Below are 20,465 nucleotides of genomic sequence, written 5' to 3' on the forward strand. Positions count from 1 at the left end.
TATTTTTTTTTTCATTGGGGGGGGGGGGGGGGGGGGATTGCATGAACAGGATACAGAAAATAATGAGCTGATACATACTTCCAACACAATGACAGGAGATTCAAACAAAAACCAAACCAGATCAGCTTTCAACAACTGACTAAAACCATGTGACTTGGACACTAAATGCAATGAAGCGGCAAGAAACATTAACAATACTGGGTAAAACAAGCCATGCATGCAATTCAAAGAAAAAATGTGATGTAAAAACAAATTGGATAAAAATAAACTGTCAGCCTCCTTTTAAAACGCACACAAAAAAACCTGGTAATTTCATCAAAAACAACTTAATTTTCTTTGAGTTTTAATATGCCTGTGCTAATATCAGTGCTAATTAAAATCTGACCACATCACACAATCACCCTTGATGCACACTTACATACATGCAATACGTTCTAACTCATCAAACCAACACTCTCAACTCCGCTGGTATGTTTCTGAAAGAGCACCAGCAATGCTGTTCCCCTGACATGCATGCGCTTTCCCATACCATCTCTGCTCAACAAGGACTCTCCAGAACAGTATTCTTATTGGCATGTTTCAGGACATTGGTGTATTAGCTAATGCTTTTACTCAACAGCATAAAAGATCAAATAAATTCTGATAACAATAAAAAAAAGACAAAAATTAAAAGAATAATACCACAAAAAGGTGCACAATCTCTGAATAGGGCGCTGACCCTTTACCCGAGTTTCAAACAGTGTCTTGTCTGCTTGTTGGTACTCTTGACAACCAATATTATTACCCAAACTAGACATTCTACAACCTCTAATACACATTTCACCACAATTGATGAAGAAAAATCCTCACACACACAAAAAGGGAAAAACTACATGGTTTGAAAAAGCACATCTCATCTCAACCAAACCATTGTACTACAGAATGTTGGTATCACGGGATGGTAAAACTCTGTGCTACAGGTCTTTTGGATGCAGGAAAGAAGATAGCTGCTTCAAGGAATTTCAATCATGGAGTTCCGGTCCTTTCCAACGCCAATCCATCTCACTGGAACTTTCAGCTTGTCCCGTATAACTTCAATATAGCGCTGGGCGTTTTTGGGTAAATCTTCCCACTTGCGTACATCCTCCGTGTTGGTTTTCCAGCCTGGCAGGGTCAGGTATTCCACCTCTAACCTCTTCAAGTCGTCATCAGAGGCTGGGAAAGTTTCCACCTTTTCGCCATCCAGGTGATAGGCGACACCCACCTTCACCTCATCAAACACATCCAGGATGTCCAGTTTGGTAACTGCCAGCCCAGTAAAGCCGTTGATCATGTTGGAGTAGGACAGCATGATCAGATCCAGCCAGCCACAGCGCCGTGGTCGGCCTGTCGTCACACCGTACTCGTGGCCACGGTCCAGGAGTAGTTTTCCCATCTCATCGTCGAGTTCGGTGGGGAAGCCACCAGCTCCCACGCGGGTGAGGTAGGCCTTGACAACACCCACCACATCCCCAATGACGTGAGGTGGAATACCAAGCCCTGTGCACACGCCTCCAATACTGCAGTTTGATGATGTCACGTACGGGTAAAGACCAAAGTCAATATCCAGGATGGTGGACTGCGCTCCCTCCACCAGTATCATCTTGTCCCCAGCCTCCAGGAATTTGTGCAGGTAGCTGACTGTCTCGCGCACTAGTGGCCGGACCCTCTCTCTCAACTCTTTATACTTTGCCAGTTCTGCCGCAACGTCCACCTCCAGATCGGGAAAGATTGTGCGGTACTGATCCACAAGATTGCGAAATTTTTCAGAGAAATGGGCAAAGTCTCCCATCAGGTCACATATCCTCAGTCCGTTTCTTGTGGCCTTTGACGAGTAAGCTGGACCGATCCCCTTCTTCGTTGTGCCAATCGACTTCTGCCCACGTCCAGATTCCTGCAGACCATCCATTTGTTGATGAAAGTCAAACACAATGTGACACCTATCTGAGATGACAAGTCGGTCCTTCATATCGCAAAGCCCATTCTTCTCATTCGTCTCAAGCTCATGGAACATCTGGGGTAGATGCACCACTACTCCATTCCCAATGACGGCAACGCAGTCAGGATTGACAATTCCGCTGGGCAGAAGGTGGAAGGCATACTCTGCACCATCCACGTGCACAGAGTGGCCAGCATTGTTCCCTCCCTGACATCGGCAGCAAACGTCCGCTTTCGTTGCCAGCATATCAACGACTTTCCCTTTGCCTTCGTCGCCCCATTGTGTTCCTAAAACAACCGTTACAGGTCTGCGTTCCTCGGTATGGGGAACCTTGCTGGGAACTACTGTTTCTCCACCATTCATGCTGTCCAACCCTGTAACCTTCCTAATAGATGTTCTCACGTTCCTCGCCATTTTGTCGCTATGACACACTTAAGCACTGCATCATTCACCTTGACACACTTAAGCACTGCATCATTCACCTTGACACCCCCCCGTGGAACAAGCACGCAATGACCTGAAAACATAATACAAAAATTGTATTAAGCTTCAGGAAACAAGTCATGAAAATAGGCAATAAAATCAAGTAATGTTGTAACCAACAAGAGCGGAAATATTTACATAATTATTCACAACACCATAAGTACTAGAGCAAAGAGTGACACAACACAACATACCGCAGTCCTAAAACCACATGAACAAACCATGACTAGAGAGTCAAATGCAAATTACACAAGTAACAAGTAAGTTCAAAACATGAACAAACCATGACTAGAAAGTCAAATGCAAATTACACAAGTAAGTTCAAGTCGCTATCCGAGTTTCTAGCACAACAGAACACAAGCTTATAGAAAGTCAACGTGTACAGTGCAAACTCTCAATCTCATTCCTCACATCACCGACAAGTTACTTCATGCCAGGATCAACAAGGGACTGTTGGGTATGGGTTATACATCAAATACTCTACAGGCATGAGAATTGAAAAAAGTAAAAAAGGCTGAAAATTTGTAAGTAATGGCAAAGTCGACGGCGCAAAGCGCCTAGCCCTGCTAGGGGGGTTCGGGGGCATGCCCCCCCGGAATTTGTTTCTCCAAAGAACCCAAATGGTGCAATTTGGTGTCATCTAAGCTCCAAGTTTGCCATTAAATTCAGTTTTTAGAACCATTTTTGCCTCCCCCATTTATTTTTTTCGGCGAACACTTTTGCTTTTTCGGCGGAACAAAAAACAAGTCGCGTAAGGCGAAAATACAATATTTAGTCAAGTAGCTGTCGAACTCACAGAATGAAACTGAACGCAATGCCATTTTACTCGTAGCATCGTCAGGCCACCGCTCATGGCAAAGGCAGTGAAATTGACAAGAAGAGCGGGGTAGTAGTTGCGCTAAGAAGGATAGCACGCTTTTCTGTACCTCTCTTTGTTTTAACTTTCTGAGCGTGTTTTTAATCCAAATATATCATATCTATATGTTTTTGGAATCAGGAACCGACAAGGAATAAGATGAAAGTGTTTTTAAATTGATTTGGACAATTTAATTTTGATAATAATTTTTATATATTTAATTTTCAGAGCTTGTTTTTAATTCGAATATAACATATTTATATGTTTTTGGAATCAGCAAATGATGGAGAATAAGATAAACGTAAATTTGGATCGTTTTATACATTTTTAATTTTTTTTACAATTTTCCGATTTTTAATGACCAAAGTCATTAATTAATTTTTAAGCCACCACGCTGAAATGCAATACCGAAGTCCGGGCTTCGTCGAAGATTACTTGACCAAAATTTCAACCAATTTGGTTGAAAAATGAGGGCGTGACAGTGCCGCCTCAACTTTCACGAAAAGCCGGATATGACGTCATCAAAGACATTTATCAAAAAAATGAAAAAAACGTTCGGGGATTTCATACCCAGGAACTCTCATGTCAAATTTCATAAAGATCGGTCCAGTAGTTTAGTCTGAATCGCTCTACACACACACACACACACACACACACACACGCACACACGCACACACGCACACACGCACATACACCACGACCCTCGTTTCGATTCCCCCTCGATGTTAAAATATTTAGTCAAAACTTGACTAAATATAAAAACAATCGGCGGAAATTTGCATTTCGGCGGACAATTCCCATGCCTGACTCTAGCGCCTAATCGGTGAACAACCAATGACCAACCAAACAAACAAGAACAGCAACAAATAAACTGTACTGTACAACAACTAATCATACAAATACCGACTAATCTACTGTGATAACTGATGATGATTACTGTTATTGGTTTTTATGTGTTTGGTTGGTCTCTTCCTTGGTAGTGCAATAGCATTAATTATGGATTGTTGTTATTATCATTTACATAAAAACTTATCTGTTAATCCAAACAATGATATAATTACTGTGATGTTCTTAACTACACTTTAACATGGAATGTATGTATGTATGTATGTATGTATGTATGTATGTATGTATGTAGGTATGTAGGTATGTATGTAGGCATGTATGCATGTGTATTGGTGTGTCGGTGTGTCAGGTGTGCAAGAAAAAAGGGTATTTTTATATCATGGGTTTTATGAATGTTCTTCTTTTATTCTCTTATAGTTATTAATTAATGACCTATATGTGCTGATGACTAAATTAATTTCCTTTGTTGGATCAATAAAATGTTATGAGTTATGAGTTATGAGTTATGAAAACAAACAAGTAAACAAACAAACCGACAGTTAACAAACAAACAAACAACAACGCATAAATGACACAAAAGGATTCTAGTAAAAAGAATACAAAAGACCTACAATATATGTATACAAAAATAACCAAAGTCCTGAATGGACTAAGTCAGTACCCAGCCAGCATGATTCTGCGTGACGCATGCGTTATTTCTGAGATTTTCATGCGGGGATGTGTACGGCCTCGTGACACCTTCGCTTCGCGCGCGTTACTTTTCGCCAACTTTTACGCAGATTGTCGCATTCGAAACGACTTCACCACGCAGTGTTTAGCACGCATGGATTCAATAAAAAGGTGATTGCAATTTTTGTTTTTCCTAATTTTATACCGTGGGTTTATGCATGTTCTTCATGAAATAATTTATTATATTTTATGTTATTAAAAAATATTTATTTTAAATTTTGGTCATGAATAGTTATTCTTCTTCAAAAACCTTTTTTTTTTTTAGAAAACAAATTGCATAAAAACTTTCAATCCGTTATTTTTCAGTTTATCTTAAGACAGTTTCGGTTAAAAAAAAAAATGCATTTAAAAGTTTAATAAAATATTTTTATTTTATGTAATGGTTTTCCCATTTAATTTTTATTTAATCATTTTGTTATTACTAACATTTATTTGCTTAATTGTTATCCTGATTATTTTTATCTTAAAATAAATATGATTTGTATTATCATTATAATTGTTTTAGCATGTATTATAATTATTGTAATGCGGATTTGGTATTGTAGGAATCAGCTTTCCACAAAATAATGTCGTGGAAAAATCTAGGCAAAGCATAATAAAAATATTATATGAACAGAAAAGATAACTGAAATCTATATGAACACCCATAACAAAACGATAAAAACATTAAAAAATTCAGATTAAACAAAAAAATTTAAACTAAAGTAACTTTGAAACTAATTATCTACTCAAAATAAAGGCTGATGTTAATGGTTACATAAAATTTGTTCTCAGCATATTTTCATTTTATTTTATTTTGCTTTGGAAGAAAATCTCTATGAAAGTTCAATTTCAGGGGAGACAGTTACCTTGACTGAAAAGAGCAATTTATTGAAGTTATTTCCCTTGTCTGTCAGACCTACTTCAATCAGACAATCTCCAACTTCCTGTTGGCAAGAAGTCTGTCAAATCCACATTCTTGACTGCCTTATGATGGGTATACCAGTCATGCGCTGCGGCTTCTCCGTTCCGGGATTTTCCAGAAATGCTACGTCACTGCTGACACACAAATAGCAGCCAATGGCTTGGTAGGATACCTCATTCTCATGAATAAACATAAATGGTGACGCGGTTTTGCGTTTGAAGGCTATTTTCGACCTTGTCGACAGGGTATGGGAGAGAAATCTCGACTCGTCAAAATGGCTAACGGTGACTGTTGACCGGGCCCTAGTAGGGAAAAACAAAGCCGGACTGACGCTACAGGCGGTGCAATTGATTATGGATACTGACAGGGGAAGGGGGAGATCTTCTTTCGGACAATTCGTTGGAAACAGGTAGATGACAGTGATTATAATCCTTTCTTGGAGCGAGCAAAACAGCCATTTGTGTGTGATCCACAGGCACCAGAAGATGCGCCGGACTGATTTTTCAAAAGTTCATATTTAAACATCATTATAAGCCAAACTAATTATCATATCCATGATTAGACACTAAAAACAGATTCTTGGTTCAATTTCCTTTAAAAACAACATAGGTTTTACTTACCTACCTACTGCCAGTTTGGAGCTAGATTTTTGTGTGAATTATTACACCCCAAACTCCAATATTCCCTGGCAGTCAGGAATGCACATACCCAAGTTTTGATTGGCAGCGAAAGGGTTAAAACAAATATTAGGGTATGTAATTTTTTACTTCTCTTCTACAAGGATGACAATGTGTTGTAATTTCCTCACTCAAGTATAGTTGGTGTGTTGTAAAAGCGTATGGTGTGTATGCAAGTTTGTGTGTCTGTATGATTTTTAGCAAGTTTACAGGCGTCAGGAAATAAACTTGAGACTTTTCTCAAATCAGTGATAGTTGTTTGATGATCCAAGTTCATGTTATTTTTTGTTTTGTCATGCAGAGGCTGTTCCGTGAAGCTCAGTGTACGGGTGCCACAGGTCAAGACCTTGAAGACGGCCGTTCAAGACTGGTTTTTGGAAGCCTGTGATAAAAGAAAGAGACAACAGGCCATGGAAGAGCCTTCATGATTTGGTTTGCAGTAATTGAACTTTGTAATCTCTGTAGGCTTATTTACAATGCTAGTTGCAAAAATTTGATGAATGCAAGATTTGACTCGCCTGAGAAATTGCTAGTGAGTAATTGTATTTCACAGTTCAGGTCTGTGTGGCTGACGCTGAAGGATTCTGATGAATTCAAAAGCATTCTGTGGCCTCTCCTGTGAGATAATCATAGAAAACAGAAACAAATCTGCTAATTCTCAAAGCAACAGTTTACTTTACAGAAGAGATCAAATTAAAAGTCAAAAGCTGACAAAATAGCATTAAATCTGAGGACTATCTGTTACTCGTGACACATGTGCCTGTGGTGTTTTGCTATGTAAGAGTACGAAGAACCCTCTTTTTTGTGGATGAAATCTTCTATTCTTTTGTGTTTCATCTTTATTTTTTGTGTACAGTCCCTCACCAGCAGTCATCTCGTTTCTGAGTGGGTGCAAATTTTAATACTGATAAATGACTACAACAAAAATATTCTTGCATTGACAACCTAAACTTTTTTCCACCTCACTTAAAAAATAACTTTCAAAAGATGAAATATGTCATTCGTGTATGCAAATGTCCATTCACACACACATTTCATCTTCTGAAGAGTGAGAGAAAAAAATCTATCCTCGAGTCAGTCTGGATTGGAGCAAAAAGGCCTACCTGTACATGTACCACCAACACAGTACCATTGCATTTGTACAGATTTTCCAACCCAGGAAAAAATCTGAAGCAAACCGGAATTTCCGGCTTCAGATTTTTTCAAAAGCCGGAATTCCGGCTCCCAGCCGGAGGAGTGGCAACCATGCAGTTGGCGTTGTTTATCTCTGGTGGCCACTGTTTATAATTCAGAATCTCGGAACCGAGTCTCAGTAAAAACTCTTGGAGAAGTCTGGAAAGCGAAGACCAGAGCTTTTTTTCTATGTATGTGGGGGTTTTGCAGACGACATTTTGAAGCATACACGTTGCCATGACTGCATCAAAATGTTGTATTAAAAACTTCGATAAAGTATCTCAGTTGCACATTTTAGCAAGGTCAATAATTATGCTAATTTAAAATCGCTTCAAGCACTTATTGATTAAAACCAAAACTGTGAAATATAATCTGCTAACACTTTCTTTTATCTATCTAGAGAGTATTGCCAAGATGGTCACGTGCTTCCGTCTTAAATAAACGGGATTATGTATGGATGAATCGAGTTGCATTCACTGAAGTGGCCGAAACACAGGGCCAAATATATCAATAAGCACTGCCTGTAAAGCACACAATCTCCCCCCCCCCCTCCCCAGCCCCCCAAACAGATTAAAAACAAAAATAAAAGAAGATGATTTTAGAAACAGCAGCCGGAGAGAGGCCGGGGGGGATTAAAGATTGGAATTTAATTATAATTGGATAGATGCGCCGCACTGCCAAGAAAAGTGTACAGTGTTTCACCCACTTTCCCGAAAATATATGCATCTGTGTTAAAATTGTCAAAACGGAGTTCCAACTTATCATCAGTGATCAGACATAATCATTATGTAGATAGATGATCAATGTAGGCTATACGGCCTATTATATCTCTGTTATCATGCACTACTGACTCAACAACACAAATACTTGCTGAATATACTCTCTATTTGAAAGCATATCCAAAGGAACCTTTTGTCTCTGTTGATAAATATCGAAGTTCATTGCATTATCTTTACTCTAGACTTGTATTTCTCTGTATGCAGAGCACAGTATCGTTCGTCTGCTACAGACACCCAGCAGTAAGAAAGCATAGGCTCTAGCTGAATACATTTTATTTTTTTCTCGTCTAAAGTAGAAAAATACATTCATTCGTAAAGAAGATCTAGGGTTTAGATGAAAAGGTTAGTCAGTGTAATATCATATATATATATACCAATAGATTAAGGAAGATTTTTAAGAAAGTGCCGATTGTGTTTTTTGTGGTTAGGCCTATCTTTTATCGCGAGTTCCGACAGTAGCGGCTCGGTTACTGCGGACCAGCATAACTGAGTTCACACAGAACTATTCTCAGCTGCACTCAACATGGAAAAAACCCTGTGTTAATTGTTTCAAGACAACCACATTTTGTAACACTACTTTGAAACTTCTGCTTCTTGTCATCATTATAATCATTGCAAGGGCTCCAGGAACTGAGAAATGTTAAACACACTTAAAACCACGTAAATGTTACAGGAAGGCGCCTATACCGCCTATATGGTGCCACAGATTTCCGAATTCCTGCGGCCCAGCAGCTCGCGGCCGCCGTGACCTTGCAGGGCTGAGCATCAAAATTTGCGCGGAATATTCAAAAAGCTTAAATCACACTCACTTTTTTTTCTTGAAAAAAGCATAAATATTGTTTTAAGCGTAATAAGTTTAATCTGTATGTATGCTGGAGGTGTAAATGCACTAACATGCATATTTTGTTGCTTGTAAGATGTAGTGTTCACTTACAAAACTTTGACAAGTTTGGTCTTTCGGTTGGCGGTGTAATGTGATTCTTATGTACCGGTTCGACATGTAGGAAACAGCAGTATTTAACTGATTTCTTCCGCATTGAATGTTTCTTTGTGCAATCAGTATAGAAGATTGCAGAGAGAGTATTCTGATGATTTAAAATGTGTGTTTTATTATTAAGCAGCCCTGACAGTAGACCTACTGACTATGTCTCTTTCTACTAAACTGACTCAGTGTGTGACTTCTTAACTGTGCACATTTTCAGCCAGAAATTCATTTCTCTTCCTTGTCTTGCTTGCAAATTTGTTCTTTCCTGGCCGAGCGATAACATAAACACCCTGCCAAGGGTTGTGTTCTGCGATGTTTTAGAGCTCGGAAAGGCAGCGGAGGGCTTGTCATCAGCTTTCTCTAAATGGATTGCTTGAGGGCTAATAAGGAAGGGAATTACACAACGTCATCGAGTGAGGGACCGAAAAATATTGAAACTCGAGGATGATTTTTTTGTGGTATCAACCGAGACCGTAGGTCGAGGTTGATACCACACAAAAAAATCATCCGAGAGTTTCAATATTTTTTGGTCCCTCACAAGATGACGTTTGTGTAATTTGTGTATACAATGATAAATTGATTGTATACAATGATCAATCTCTATACCTTCCTGTCACTGGAAGCAGCAACACTTGAAAGCATAAGTTCCCTTGACAAACGTCATTTATGATTGGCGTCATCTATGAATGACGTCACTGTCTAGACAAGACAAGTGCCGGTATCGGCAAACCTTGTCGCGGCAAAGGGCTATGACCCGTGCCTTGATACCATTGAGATCATAGGAGATGCACAGCAGTGCCGATACCAGGTTTCTTTAGCTTCACTTTAAAATGATATCAGAACGATAGTTATTGACTTGAAAGTGAAGACAGGAGAGTTGTATACACTGCTATATCAGTGGTGGTTGTTGACATCTTGTATATACAGCTTGCTGAATCCCAATGCATGGGCCAAAGAAGGAAACTCGGCTCCACTGATTTGATATGAGTGTAGCCTATGCGATCGTAACTTTGTCTGTCTGTGCGTGTGTGCGTGTGTGTGTGTGTGCGTGTGTATGTCTGTGGTAGAAACTTTAACATTTCCGAGTCTATGTGTGAGTGGTTATCCAAGACTATGGATAAAGCTCGCATAAGATTACGTCACGGTCAAAAGTGTTTGACGTCAATTAATGCATCATGACGGCATGCCTCCCTGTAGTCTCTCTCTCGCGTGGTGTGTGTGGTCTCGGTCATTGTTATTTTGAGCGGGCCGAGACTATTTGGCAGTCGTGTCCCTGTAAGTAGGCTACATGATCTACAGATCTAGATCTAGTGTCTCTTCTTTCTTGCACAGTGTCACCTAAGCTTACTGTGTGTGTGGGTGTGTATGTGTGACGGAGTGATTGAGTTTGTGTTACTGTTTGTCTATTTCTTACGTGAGCCTTGAAGGCTTCGCCTCTTGTTTGTATTGGGTATTTTCCAGGTTGACTGAGTTGCTTGTTCATGCTTAAATATGTGCCTAGGGTTCACAGCCATATGTCAGGGAAAAATGTCCTTTTTTATACAGTATATTTTTTTCAATTATTGGAAAGTTCGTTAGGGTTAAAATTATTTTTGATTAAATGAACACTTGACCTTTGTTTTCATTAATAAAATGTTGTGGACTGCAAATTATTTTGTTTGTTTTTAAGTAAGAGACTGTGCTCTTCGAATGCATTACAATTATTGTGGGATGTGCGTAAAGTGATCGTGTCGTCTGCGTGAGAGTGTGTAATTTGTAAAGCAATATTGTGGCCTGCGTGAGATTTCGTAAATAATAATAATAATAATAATAATAACGGGCATTTATAAAGCGCCTTATCAGAAGTTCAAAGCGCGTGACAACAATACATGTATACAACAAGAGGCGAAGCCTTCAAGGCTCACGTAAGAAATCGACAAACAGTAACACAAACTCAATCACTCCGTCACACATACACACACACACACACAGTAAGCATTGGTGACACTGTGCAAGAAAGAGAGACACTAGATCTAGATCTGTCTGTCTGCATGTAGCCTACTTACAGACACGACTGCCAAATAGTCTCGGCCCGCTCAAAATAACAATGACCGAGACATTCCTTCGCGTGACGTCTAACCCTCTTACGCCATAATGTGACGTCTTCAAATGACGAAATGTTAAAGTTTCTACCACAGACATACACACGCACGCACGCACATACGCACATACGCACGCACAGACAGACAAAGTTTACCATCGCATAGGCTACACTTACGTGAGCCAAAAATCATACAATCACTGTCAGATTCAAACAACACATCATGCACATCTCACATCCCCAGACTCTATACTAAGGAACTATCCGTAGTGTTGTTGGAACAAGTGAGTTTTCAAATTGGACGAGAGTGACGTAATTGAAAGGGGAGTGAATTCCATAACTGAGGTCCATAGTACGAAAACGTGCGGAAGCCATGAGCCTTGCGTTTAAAGCGACCTTGACGGAGAAGTCGAGCATCATCAGAAGAACGAAGGGTGCGCTGAGAGGGAGTGTAGGGAGAGACCAGTTCAGAAAGATAGTGGAGGTGTCGACTGCGTGAGATTGCGTAAAGTAGCTGTGAGCGTGCGTAAAGTAGTCGTGTCAACTTCGTGGGAGTGCGTAAAACAATTGTGACATCTGCGTGGTAAGTGCGTAAAGCAATTGTAACATCTGCGTGGAGAGTGCGTAAAGCAATTGTAACATCTGCGTGGAGAGTGCGTAAAGTAGTTGTGTCACCTGCGTGAGTGCGTAAAGCAATCGTGACGTCTGCGTGAGAGCGCATACTTAGTCTTCATGTTGCATAAGTGTGCGCTGGGGGCGCGTATGGTCTTGTTATCTGAGGGAAAACGAATTCGTCACGCACTGATTTCGATTTGCAAAAACGCGCGCGTATCGAGTGCGTCTTTCGCAGTTGGAACGCATTATTTGGCGACTGCGAGACGCATTCGCTGAGCATAATTTTGCTGGCTGGGTAAGTACTAAGTCAGTAAGTAGCACTATGTACTGACCAAACTGTACATCAGTTTCCTACCACAACAAGGGAGGTAACAATTGAGGGTAGTCATTCTTCAAAACACAAAATTTGGGAGATGGGAACACACACAGAAATACAACACAGGCACACGACAAACACACAACTAGGACAACACACATAAACAACCAAACACACAAGCAAACAAACACACACAACACAGGGGCATAGTTATGTTACAAGCATCAGCCTTGCAACAGAAACTAGGTCAGTAGTGACACATCAATTACAGTTCTGGCAGCTAGGCTATGTATTTGACCTACATTATATACATCCAAGGTTTGCAAGGGCTGACTCAATTCTATCAACCTGAACTGAGAACAACTCAAAATCCTAGCCTGAGACAAGAAGAATAAACTGGCAACCAGAAGAATAACATCTAGAGAGAGAGAGAGAGAGAGAGAGAGAGAGAGAGAGAGAGAGAGAGAGAGAGAGAGAGAGAGAGAGAGAGAGAGAGAGAGAGAGAGAGAGAGAGAGAGAGAGAGAGAGAGAGAGAAGATTAAAGGATGCACACCCAACTAACAGAATATAACAATGACAAGGATGTTAAAGGACAATAATAAGAAATCATACCACAATTCAATCAATGCACTGATTAGATGGAGCGAGATTCTTAAAACCGATAACCATAACCTTCAGGTTCCACATTAGTTCATCTCATTATCCGTTCCTGACATGAATCTCCTTATGAACAGCTAACAGCTCTTTCGAATAAAAGCAGCTTCTTTCAGTAGTGCTTCCAAGTGAATCGTAAATTTAGAAAAGGCACAACTCTTGATGAGTTACATCATACTCTCGATTGACACAGTTAACCGGCTCAGAAAGAAACCAATCGTCCTTGTCCGATTAAAACCTCGTAACTCGATTTTTTGCGAAATCTACTTTTTTACATCAATATGATCTACGATTTTTTCTCGATTTTTTGGTTATTGTGGTGAAAGCCTAAGATCGCTGGAAGTCAGTTAAAAATGGGTATAAAAATACCTCGTATATCATTTTGGCAAAACCGCGAACCAAAATTACACGTAACTTGAGTTACGAGCTTTTTTTTGTTCGCGTGTTTTTCAGTTTTGGCCGATGCAAACCTCGTATGTCGACTTACAAGCTTTCTAATATCTAAACACGGCGGTAAATGAACTGTTTCCGTTAGATACGAGGTTACGGTAATTAACATGTCCGTACGCTCAGAGTTTAGGTAAAATCATATATTAGCGTCATTAATGAAGCTAGAAGTGCCCACATTACGTATTGTGTATTGAAATGACACTCTACGACATCAGTCATTGTTCAAATGATGTTTTTGTTGGTATTTTCCTTTGCTGAGTACAAAAGCATAACTACAAAGAGAGATTAAGCAGTTAAAGTATTCTGACATATCTCTTAACTATGTAACAGTTCAGTCCTGAACTTCTGATCTTATTTGTTAGCTGAAGATGTACAGGTATGCATATGTCACGTACTGAAGTTGTGTCTAGTGTCTGAATGCAGTCCGTCATGTCTGGCAGTGGGTCCTTCACACATGAAAGCCAATTCTCTTCGCTTGAAGATCTTAGGTTGATGTGCTGTGTGTGCCTGAATAAAAGTTCTATACCATGGGATTTCGAAACGGAACTTATCATAGATGACATCACTGTTCGTATGGACTCTGATTGTGTTTCGTGGGTGTACCGTGTCCATTATCATGGTCGGTTTCATGTGGACTGCATTGACCCAACAACTGTAAAGCATGACAAAAACTGTATCTGCTCGACTTGTTTGCATTAGGAGTCATGTTTGCTCTGTCTGGTGCAAGCTCCGCATGAGCGAGCAGGAGTCAATTGACGGTGCAGCTTTCGCTTGGAAACAAAGTCACTATCTTCCAGGAGTAATGGAAGTAGTGAAGCAAACCAAACATTGTGATTCACCAACCCCAAAACTATGAATGCAACGTTTGCTGTGAATCCAAATACGGAAACATCCCATAGCATGTGTACCAGATGCACATTCAACGCAAAGACGAAGCTTGCAAATAACAGAACATTGACAAGCGGGTTGCTAAAGAGAATGGTGATGTCCAAGTTTTCACCATGTATCTGCAGGTCGACATGTTGGCCCTATGTATATAAGCAAATGACAAATACTTCAAGGCCAAGCTGAGCTGCCATTACTGTCTTCACATTGTACAACTTGAGTGACACAGAGGTTACTTGCTACTTTTAGGATGAGTCAAAAAAGATAAGTCAAAAGCAACAGTTGGCGAAATAACCAAGGCAATCATTATCTACAATGACGGCTGTGGGTACCAGAACCGCAGTTTAATAGTCTTGGGAAACGCCCATCTTTACTTTGCAGTCAGTCAAGGAAAAGTCGTTTTCCAAAAGTTTCCTGAGAAAGGTCATACCTGGATGAAAGTGGACTCTGTACACCCAGCTATCAAAAACAAACTAAGGAGAAGGCAGATAGTCTGGCCTGCCGAATACGTGGAAGTCATCACCTCTGCAAGAAAAAGGCAACCTTACAAAGTTGTCCAGGTAGCCCACACATTCTTCAAGGACTTTCTTGATCTCAGACACTTCTGGGGATCCATAATTGGTGGATATTCGCAGTCAGAAGTACCTGCCTGACGGTACTTGTCGCTACAAGCTCATCTATTCTGAGGAATGGTGGCCTTTTTCACAAAGAAGAAGGAGAGCACATGGTGAGCCCGATATCATCCCCCAGCTCTACTGAGTACGGCTGACCATCAAAGACATAAAGTGGCAGCATCTTCAGCATGTCAAGGAGGTTTTTGGCTCACGTAAGTGTAGCCTATGCGATGGTAAACTTTGTCTGTCTGTGCGTGCGTGCGTGCGTATGTATGTGTGTATGTCTGTGGTAGAAACTTTAACATTTTTGGCTAAACACCGAAATACTCATTTCACGTGGTTAATTTTCAAGCACCATCTTCAAATTATTGAAGCAATGATCAACATTGTGTCGGCATGTGTGTAGTTAAAGCGTGTATCCAAAGAAAACGGGTGGTGGGGGGTTTTGAAGGGGTACAAGCAGTTGACTGATTTGTGTCGTGTTTGGCATGTAGACGGCAGGTCAGGTGTCAAGATCAGGTCAGGGGTCGCGCGAAGGATTGTGGTCCAGTTTTCACCTCGCCGATTCGCCGGGGAAGACGATTTCATGTTGTTCGGTTTCTAAGCTCCAGAAAAGTAAATAAAGAAGATACCAAAGGGAGATTTCCTACAATTTGATCTGCACAGCGTGTTTCCAATGTCCACGCGAGGAAGAGCTGTCGAAAGCGCGGCAGTCAGTGTCGATCTTGCAGCCGTATCCCGGTAAGTTCAGAGACAGATCTAGTGTCTCCCACTCTGATAACGTGTCACCTACTGTTAATCCGTTTTGTTTTAATTTCTTTTTATTTCAGCAGACACGGATGTCAAACACAGTGCTAGGCAGTCACCTCTAGTGAAATGAGTTGATCTAAAGTGCCTGTAATGTTTGGATGTCTTTGCTCGTGGTTCGATTTATGTGAATTTCAAGACTTGCAGTAGAGTCTCAAGTTAAGTTTACTCTGCCCGAAAAAAACTGTCCACCATTTACTTGAACATGCAGATATAAGGAAACGGAATGAATCTGTTCTCAAAGTCAAAATGATCACGATTTTTTCCTCAGATTCAAAACATGCACTGTCATGGTTTTGTCTGTACAATTTAGTAAGTCTTAAGTACTTTGCAACAACTTCCTTGAACGTGAAAGACAGTTTTTGAATGCTAGATCTGTATCGCGTTTCATTCCAGACTCGATCCTCTCTTTGATTGTAGATCTACTGTTTGCTGTTTACGCACTATCATATGATTCGCTATGTAACGTTTGGTAAGCTTACCTTGCCACAGCTTTCTTGTCTTTGTTGGCATTTCTGGCTGTGTTGACCGTCAGAATTATTTTAAGAACCAGGCTGCTGCAGTCGACATGTTTCGCATATTGTAGGGTTACCATGCTGCATAGGTAAAGTGGCTTGTATAACCTGACTATTCTGTTTCAAAACACTGTTTATATTTGTGTAGGTTGTAGTCATCATAACTAATCGCATTTTGCCATTTGTTTCAGAAAGGAGGTTAACCTACAACAAGATCGACGCTATGTCAGATATATGCCTCAGCCACATGAAGACTTCCGAATTTAGATCTACTCGGCATGGTGACAAGTCTTGATGAAAAGTATAGGACTGAGGACAGCAGTGGAAAAAGTGCCCACATGGCAGGTACCTAACCTATTACCCTAGTCATTTTATCTGTTTGCCTTCTTTTGAAAATTATAAATGGAGTTGATATGATGCGTTAGTTTTAACTGTGTGTGTGTGTGTGCGTGTGTGTGTGTGTGTGTGTGTGTGTGTGTGTGTGTGTGTGTTTGTGTTACGGAGTGAGTGAGTTTGTGTTATGTTACTGTTTGTTGATTTCTTACGGGAGCCTTGAAGGCTTCGCCTCTTGTTCCAGTAGATTCATACAAATACTATAATGGTCTACCCCATGGTCGTTAAAGCTCTGCATTCTCATGAGTGGTCATCCTGCATAGCTGTTCAAGGACATTTAGATGACAATTGCACTCAAACTAAGATATCTCATTGTTTTCAAGGAATTCCCGGTTTTCTGTGCATACAAAAAGGCTCTTATATGGATGTTTACGCTTCCCTGCAAGCAAGGAATGTTATGTACTGATAAGCTTCAGTTTACACTTGGTTTTGTTTGTGTGTTAATTGACAAGGTTGCAAGGAGACTGCAAGGACATTTTACACAAGAATGAGTATACATTGGTTTGTACAATCAAAAAACAAATGAAAATTGTGACAAAAGAACGATTGTGTGTTTACTGCGTTTTTGGCTCACGTAAGTGTAGCCTATGCGATGATAAACTTTGTCTGTCTGTGCGTGCGTGCGTGCGTGCGTATGTATGTATGTATGTGTGTATGTCTGTGGTAGAAACTTTAACATTTCCGAGTCTATGGATTACGTCAGTCTCGGTCAAAAGTGTTCGACGTGTGTGATAGAAACTATTTGAAGACGTCACATTATGACGTAAGAGGGTTAGACGTCACGCAAAGGAATTACTGAAAGTCTCGGTCATTGTTATTGTGAGCGGGCCGAGACTTCTTGGCAGATCCAGGGTCTCGCTTTCTTGCATAGTTTCACCTATGCTTACTGTGTGTGTGTGTGTGTGTGTGTGTGTGTGTGTGTGTGTGTGTGTGTATGTGTGACGGAGTGATTGAGTTTGTGTTACTGTTTGTCTATTTCTTACGTGAGCCTTGAAGGCTTCGCCTCTTGTTGTCTTTTTTGTTCTTTGGCTATGTTATAAAACCTTGTAAGTCTTCAAGTTTGGTCGGGTTTTAAAAAAGAAAAACTCGTATCTTGCAATTTTGTTGAATATCGTGCGTTTTAATTGTGACCAACACTATTCAATTACATACAGTAATTTGTTTGTGTTTTCAGATCATGTGCAAAAAAATTTGGCTTATTTTGATGACAAATTATTTTTTAAAGACGTTTTTTGTGTTTTTCTCGAAACGCTCAAAATCGATTTACGAGGTTTCAATCGGACAAGGACGCTATGTTATCATATCAACATACCCAATGATGCGTCTGTAATTTGGCCGATTTACACGAACTTGCCAAAGCTAAACAAAACTCACCAAGCATCTTTAACTGAAAGCTTGGCATCCAAAGCTAACTGCTCAATAGACCATACAGTCGCTACGAAACATCGTTTAGTCTACAGTTTGATCTGACAGACTATGACGTAATGTCTAGACATCCTGACGTAACCTCAGCTATCAGTGAAAGACAAATACTCCATCAGTTCAGTCATCAACAAAACATAGCAGTAAGGCCTAAAAAAAAAATAGGTGTGGTTACGGTAACCCGACCTACCCTATTTTTAGGGGCCGATCCTATAACTTTTTATGAAATTTGTCCAAAAAAAAAACAAACAAAAAAAACAGAGTGCAAAAAACGCAATGAAAGCGAAAGCGCCCGTGTCGCACACTTATTTCCCTGTCAAGTACGGTAGGTTTAATTTGTACACATTAGAAAAAAAAGTAAAAAAAAAAAAAAAAGTGATTGCCTACCTACGTACCCTATTTTTTTTGGCTATGTTACCGTAACCACACCTATTTTTTTTTTGGCCTAATACAATCATGATCAAGTCACAATAAATGGCATAGAAAACAAAACAAGAAAATCATTGTTTACTTACAGTGAATTCAACCCTTTGCCGACATCAACACAGGTTCAACACAAATTGCACAGGCTACATGTGGAGAAAAGTCTTTTCACTACATAATCTGACTGGGCAAAATGCCTCTTTTTCCTGGAGCTATCACGATACTCTGAAGCAAGGCTATGTCTATCGCAACGAGTGGTCAGCGGTCAACGAAGTCGAGACACGAACTGAATACCTATGCTGGGTCAGAAGGCTATTTATACTGCCTGCGCCGACTGCACAGAAAGCCGCACTCGAATATTCCCAGAACGGCTGTCTGTAACCGTATGCTAGCCAAATTTGTGTTTGTTTAGAAACTTTGACAGCTGATAACTTTTCAAAGAACGCACACATTAGAAATCGGTTTGTTGCTACAGAACCAGTGTGAAAAATACTTTTAAATCATGTTACAAGATATAACTTCAGAAGTCCAGATCAAAAGGTAATTATGATTAATTAGCCAGAATGAATGACCGATTAACGATCAAAACCCAGCAAAATAAAGATTGCTCAACTCTATCACTTCCTGCACCAAATACAATTCACTCAATTACAAAATGAACTCCTGAACTTTCCATACATGTGTCATACTTGTGGTAAAATGGAACTTATGACGAGTTATGTGACGTTAAACTTGATAAAGAAACACAGATACTAAAATGACGCGTGTGACGTCACGCGGCGAGACACCGGTCGAACTGAGAGGAAAACTTTGATTTGCTTGATCCAAACATTTATTAATGCACTTTAACTCAAAAAGTATCTTAAGGGAATAAGAAATGAAGTGCACTAAGTTAGATTTATGGAAAAGTTACAATTATGGAGATAATAGGGAAATTCCAGACGTCACCTACTGGGCGCTAAAATTCAGATAGCGTGGGACGTTTGGGTCGGAGCTGATCGAACATTAAAGCAATTTAAGGAACAACAGGGCCTTAAAAAGTACATAAGCACGAACATACAGCAACATAGCGTCTATATCCATTCATTATTAACATCTAAAAGTAATATAATTATAGCCTTGGATTGCATAAAATAGCAGTCAACCCAAGCAATCTAAAAATAGATTTTATGCAAATAAAGATGGCCACCGCTCAGATGTAAACAAGCGGTGTAGAGCAAAAGTTTGTGTCGTCTGCAAAGGCGCAGAAAGTTCGTTAATGCACTTGCTGTAAAGGCACTAAAAGTGCACATTGTCACAACAAACAAAAACAAAAAAACAAATATAAAAATAATATAAATTTTTTTTAAAAAAAGATGGAGGATGAGGGATGAAGTGTTAACAAGGGAAATTATAGGGGCCGGGGACTGCCTCGCTGTACGAAGTCAAGTCCGAAGACAGTGAAGTGAATGAACAATGAGGATGAGACCACCTGTAAAAATGCTCTTGGTGCTTGGTAAACAAACTTGTTAAAATTTTGGTAAAAAGTTATAAAAGGGGCTTAACCAGACTGGCTGTGATGCCTTTGGCCTGTGACACGACGCTTTAAAAACCAAAAAAAATCAGTTGGGGTAAGGTATCTAGGGGGGGGGGGGGGGGGGGGGTACCACTACATGGCTGGGAAGATAGCGAAAAGGAGTACTACTAGCAGTGAAGTGACGTGAGGTGTGGTGAAGCGGGGTGGTATGGTGCGCCAAATTGATATTACTATCGTTAAAGCCCCAGTATGCCGAAAATGGTTTACAGAACGATTCAAATCTTCTCACGATAAAAACAGTTTTAGCCTGATGAAACACACTAGCTATAGCCTACAACTACATCTAATGCCGCATTCAGAGCCAATGAATCACATTTAATGGCCAT

The 20,465-nt window shown here is 40.1% G+C and overlaps 1 protein-coding gene across 1 annotated transcript; it reads right to left on the reverse strand.

The window, feature by feature from the left end:
- Nucleotides 1-30: 30 nt before the first annotated feature.
- On the reverse strand, nt 31-19,906 carry LOC138953050 (adenylosuccinate synthetase isozyme 1 B-like). Its single transcript, XM_070324822.1, has 2 exons — nt 18,656-19,906; nt 31-2,474 (listed from the first exon to the last, which is right to left on the reverse strand). The coding sequence occupies exon 2, from the start codon at nt 2,369-2,371 to the stop codon at nt 992-994; it is 1,380 nt and encodes a 459-aa protein (XP_070180923.1). The 5' UTR covers nt 2,372-2,474; nt 18,656-19,906; the 3' UTR covers nt 31-991.
- Between the last annotated feature and the right edge of the window lie 559 nt (nt 19,907-20,465).

This window comes from Littorina saxatilis, linkage group LG17, assembly GCF_037325665.1.
Source record: "Littorina saxatilis isolate snail1 linkage group LG17, US_GU_Lsax_2.0, whole genome shotgun sequence".
Classification (NCBI taxonomy): Eukaryota; Metazoa; Mollusca; class Gastropoda; order Littorinimorpha; family Littorinidae; genus Littorina; species Littorina saxatilis.

Coding starts and splice junctions, on each gene's coding strand:
- LOC138953050 (XM_070324822.1), bottom strand. CDS start 2,371: ATGGCGAGGAACGTGAGAACATCTATTAGGAAGGTTACAGGGTTGGAC.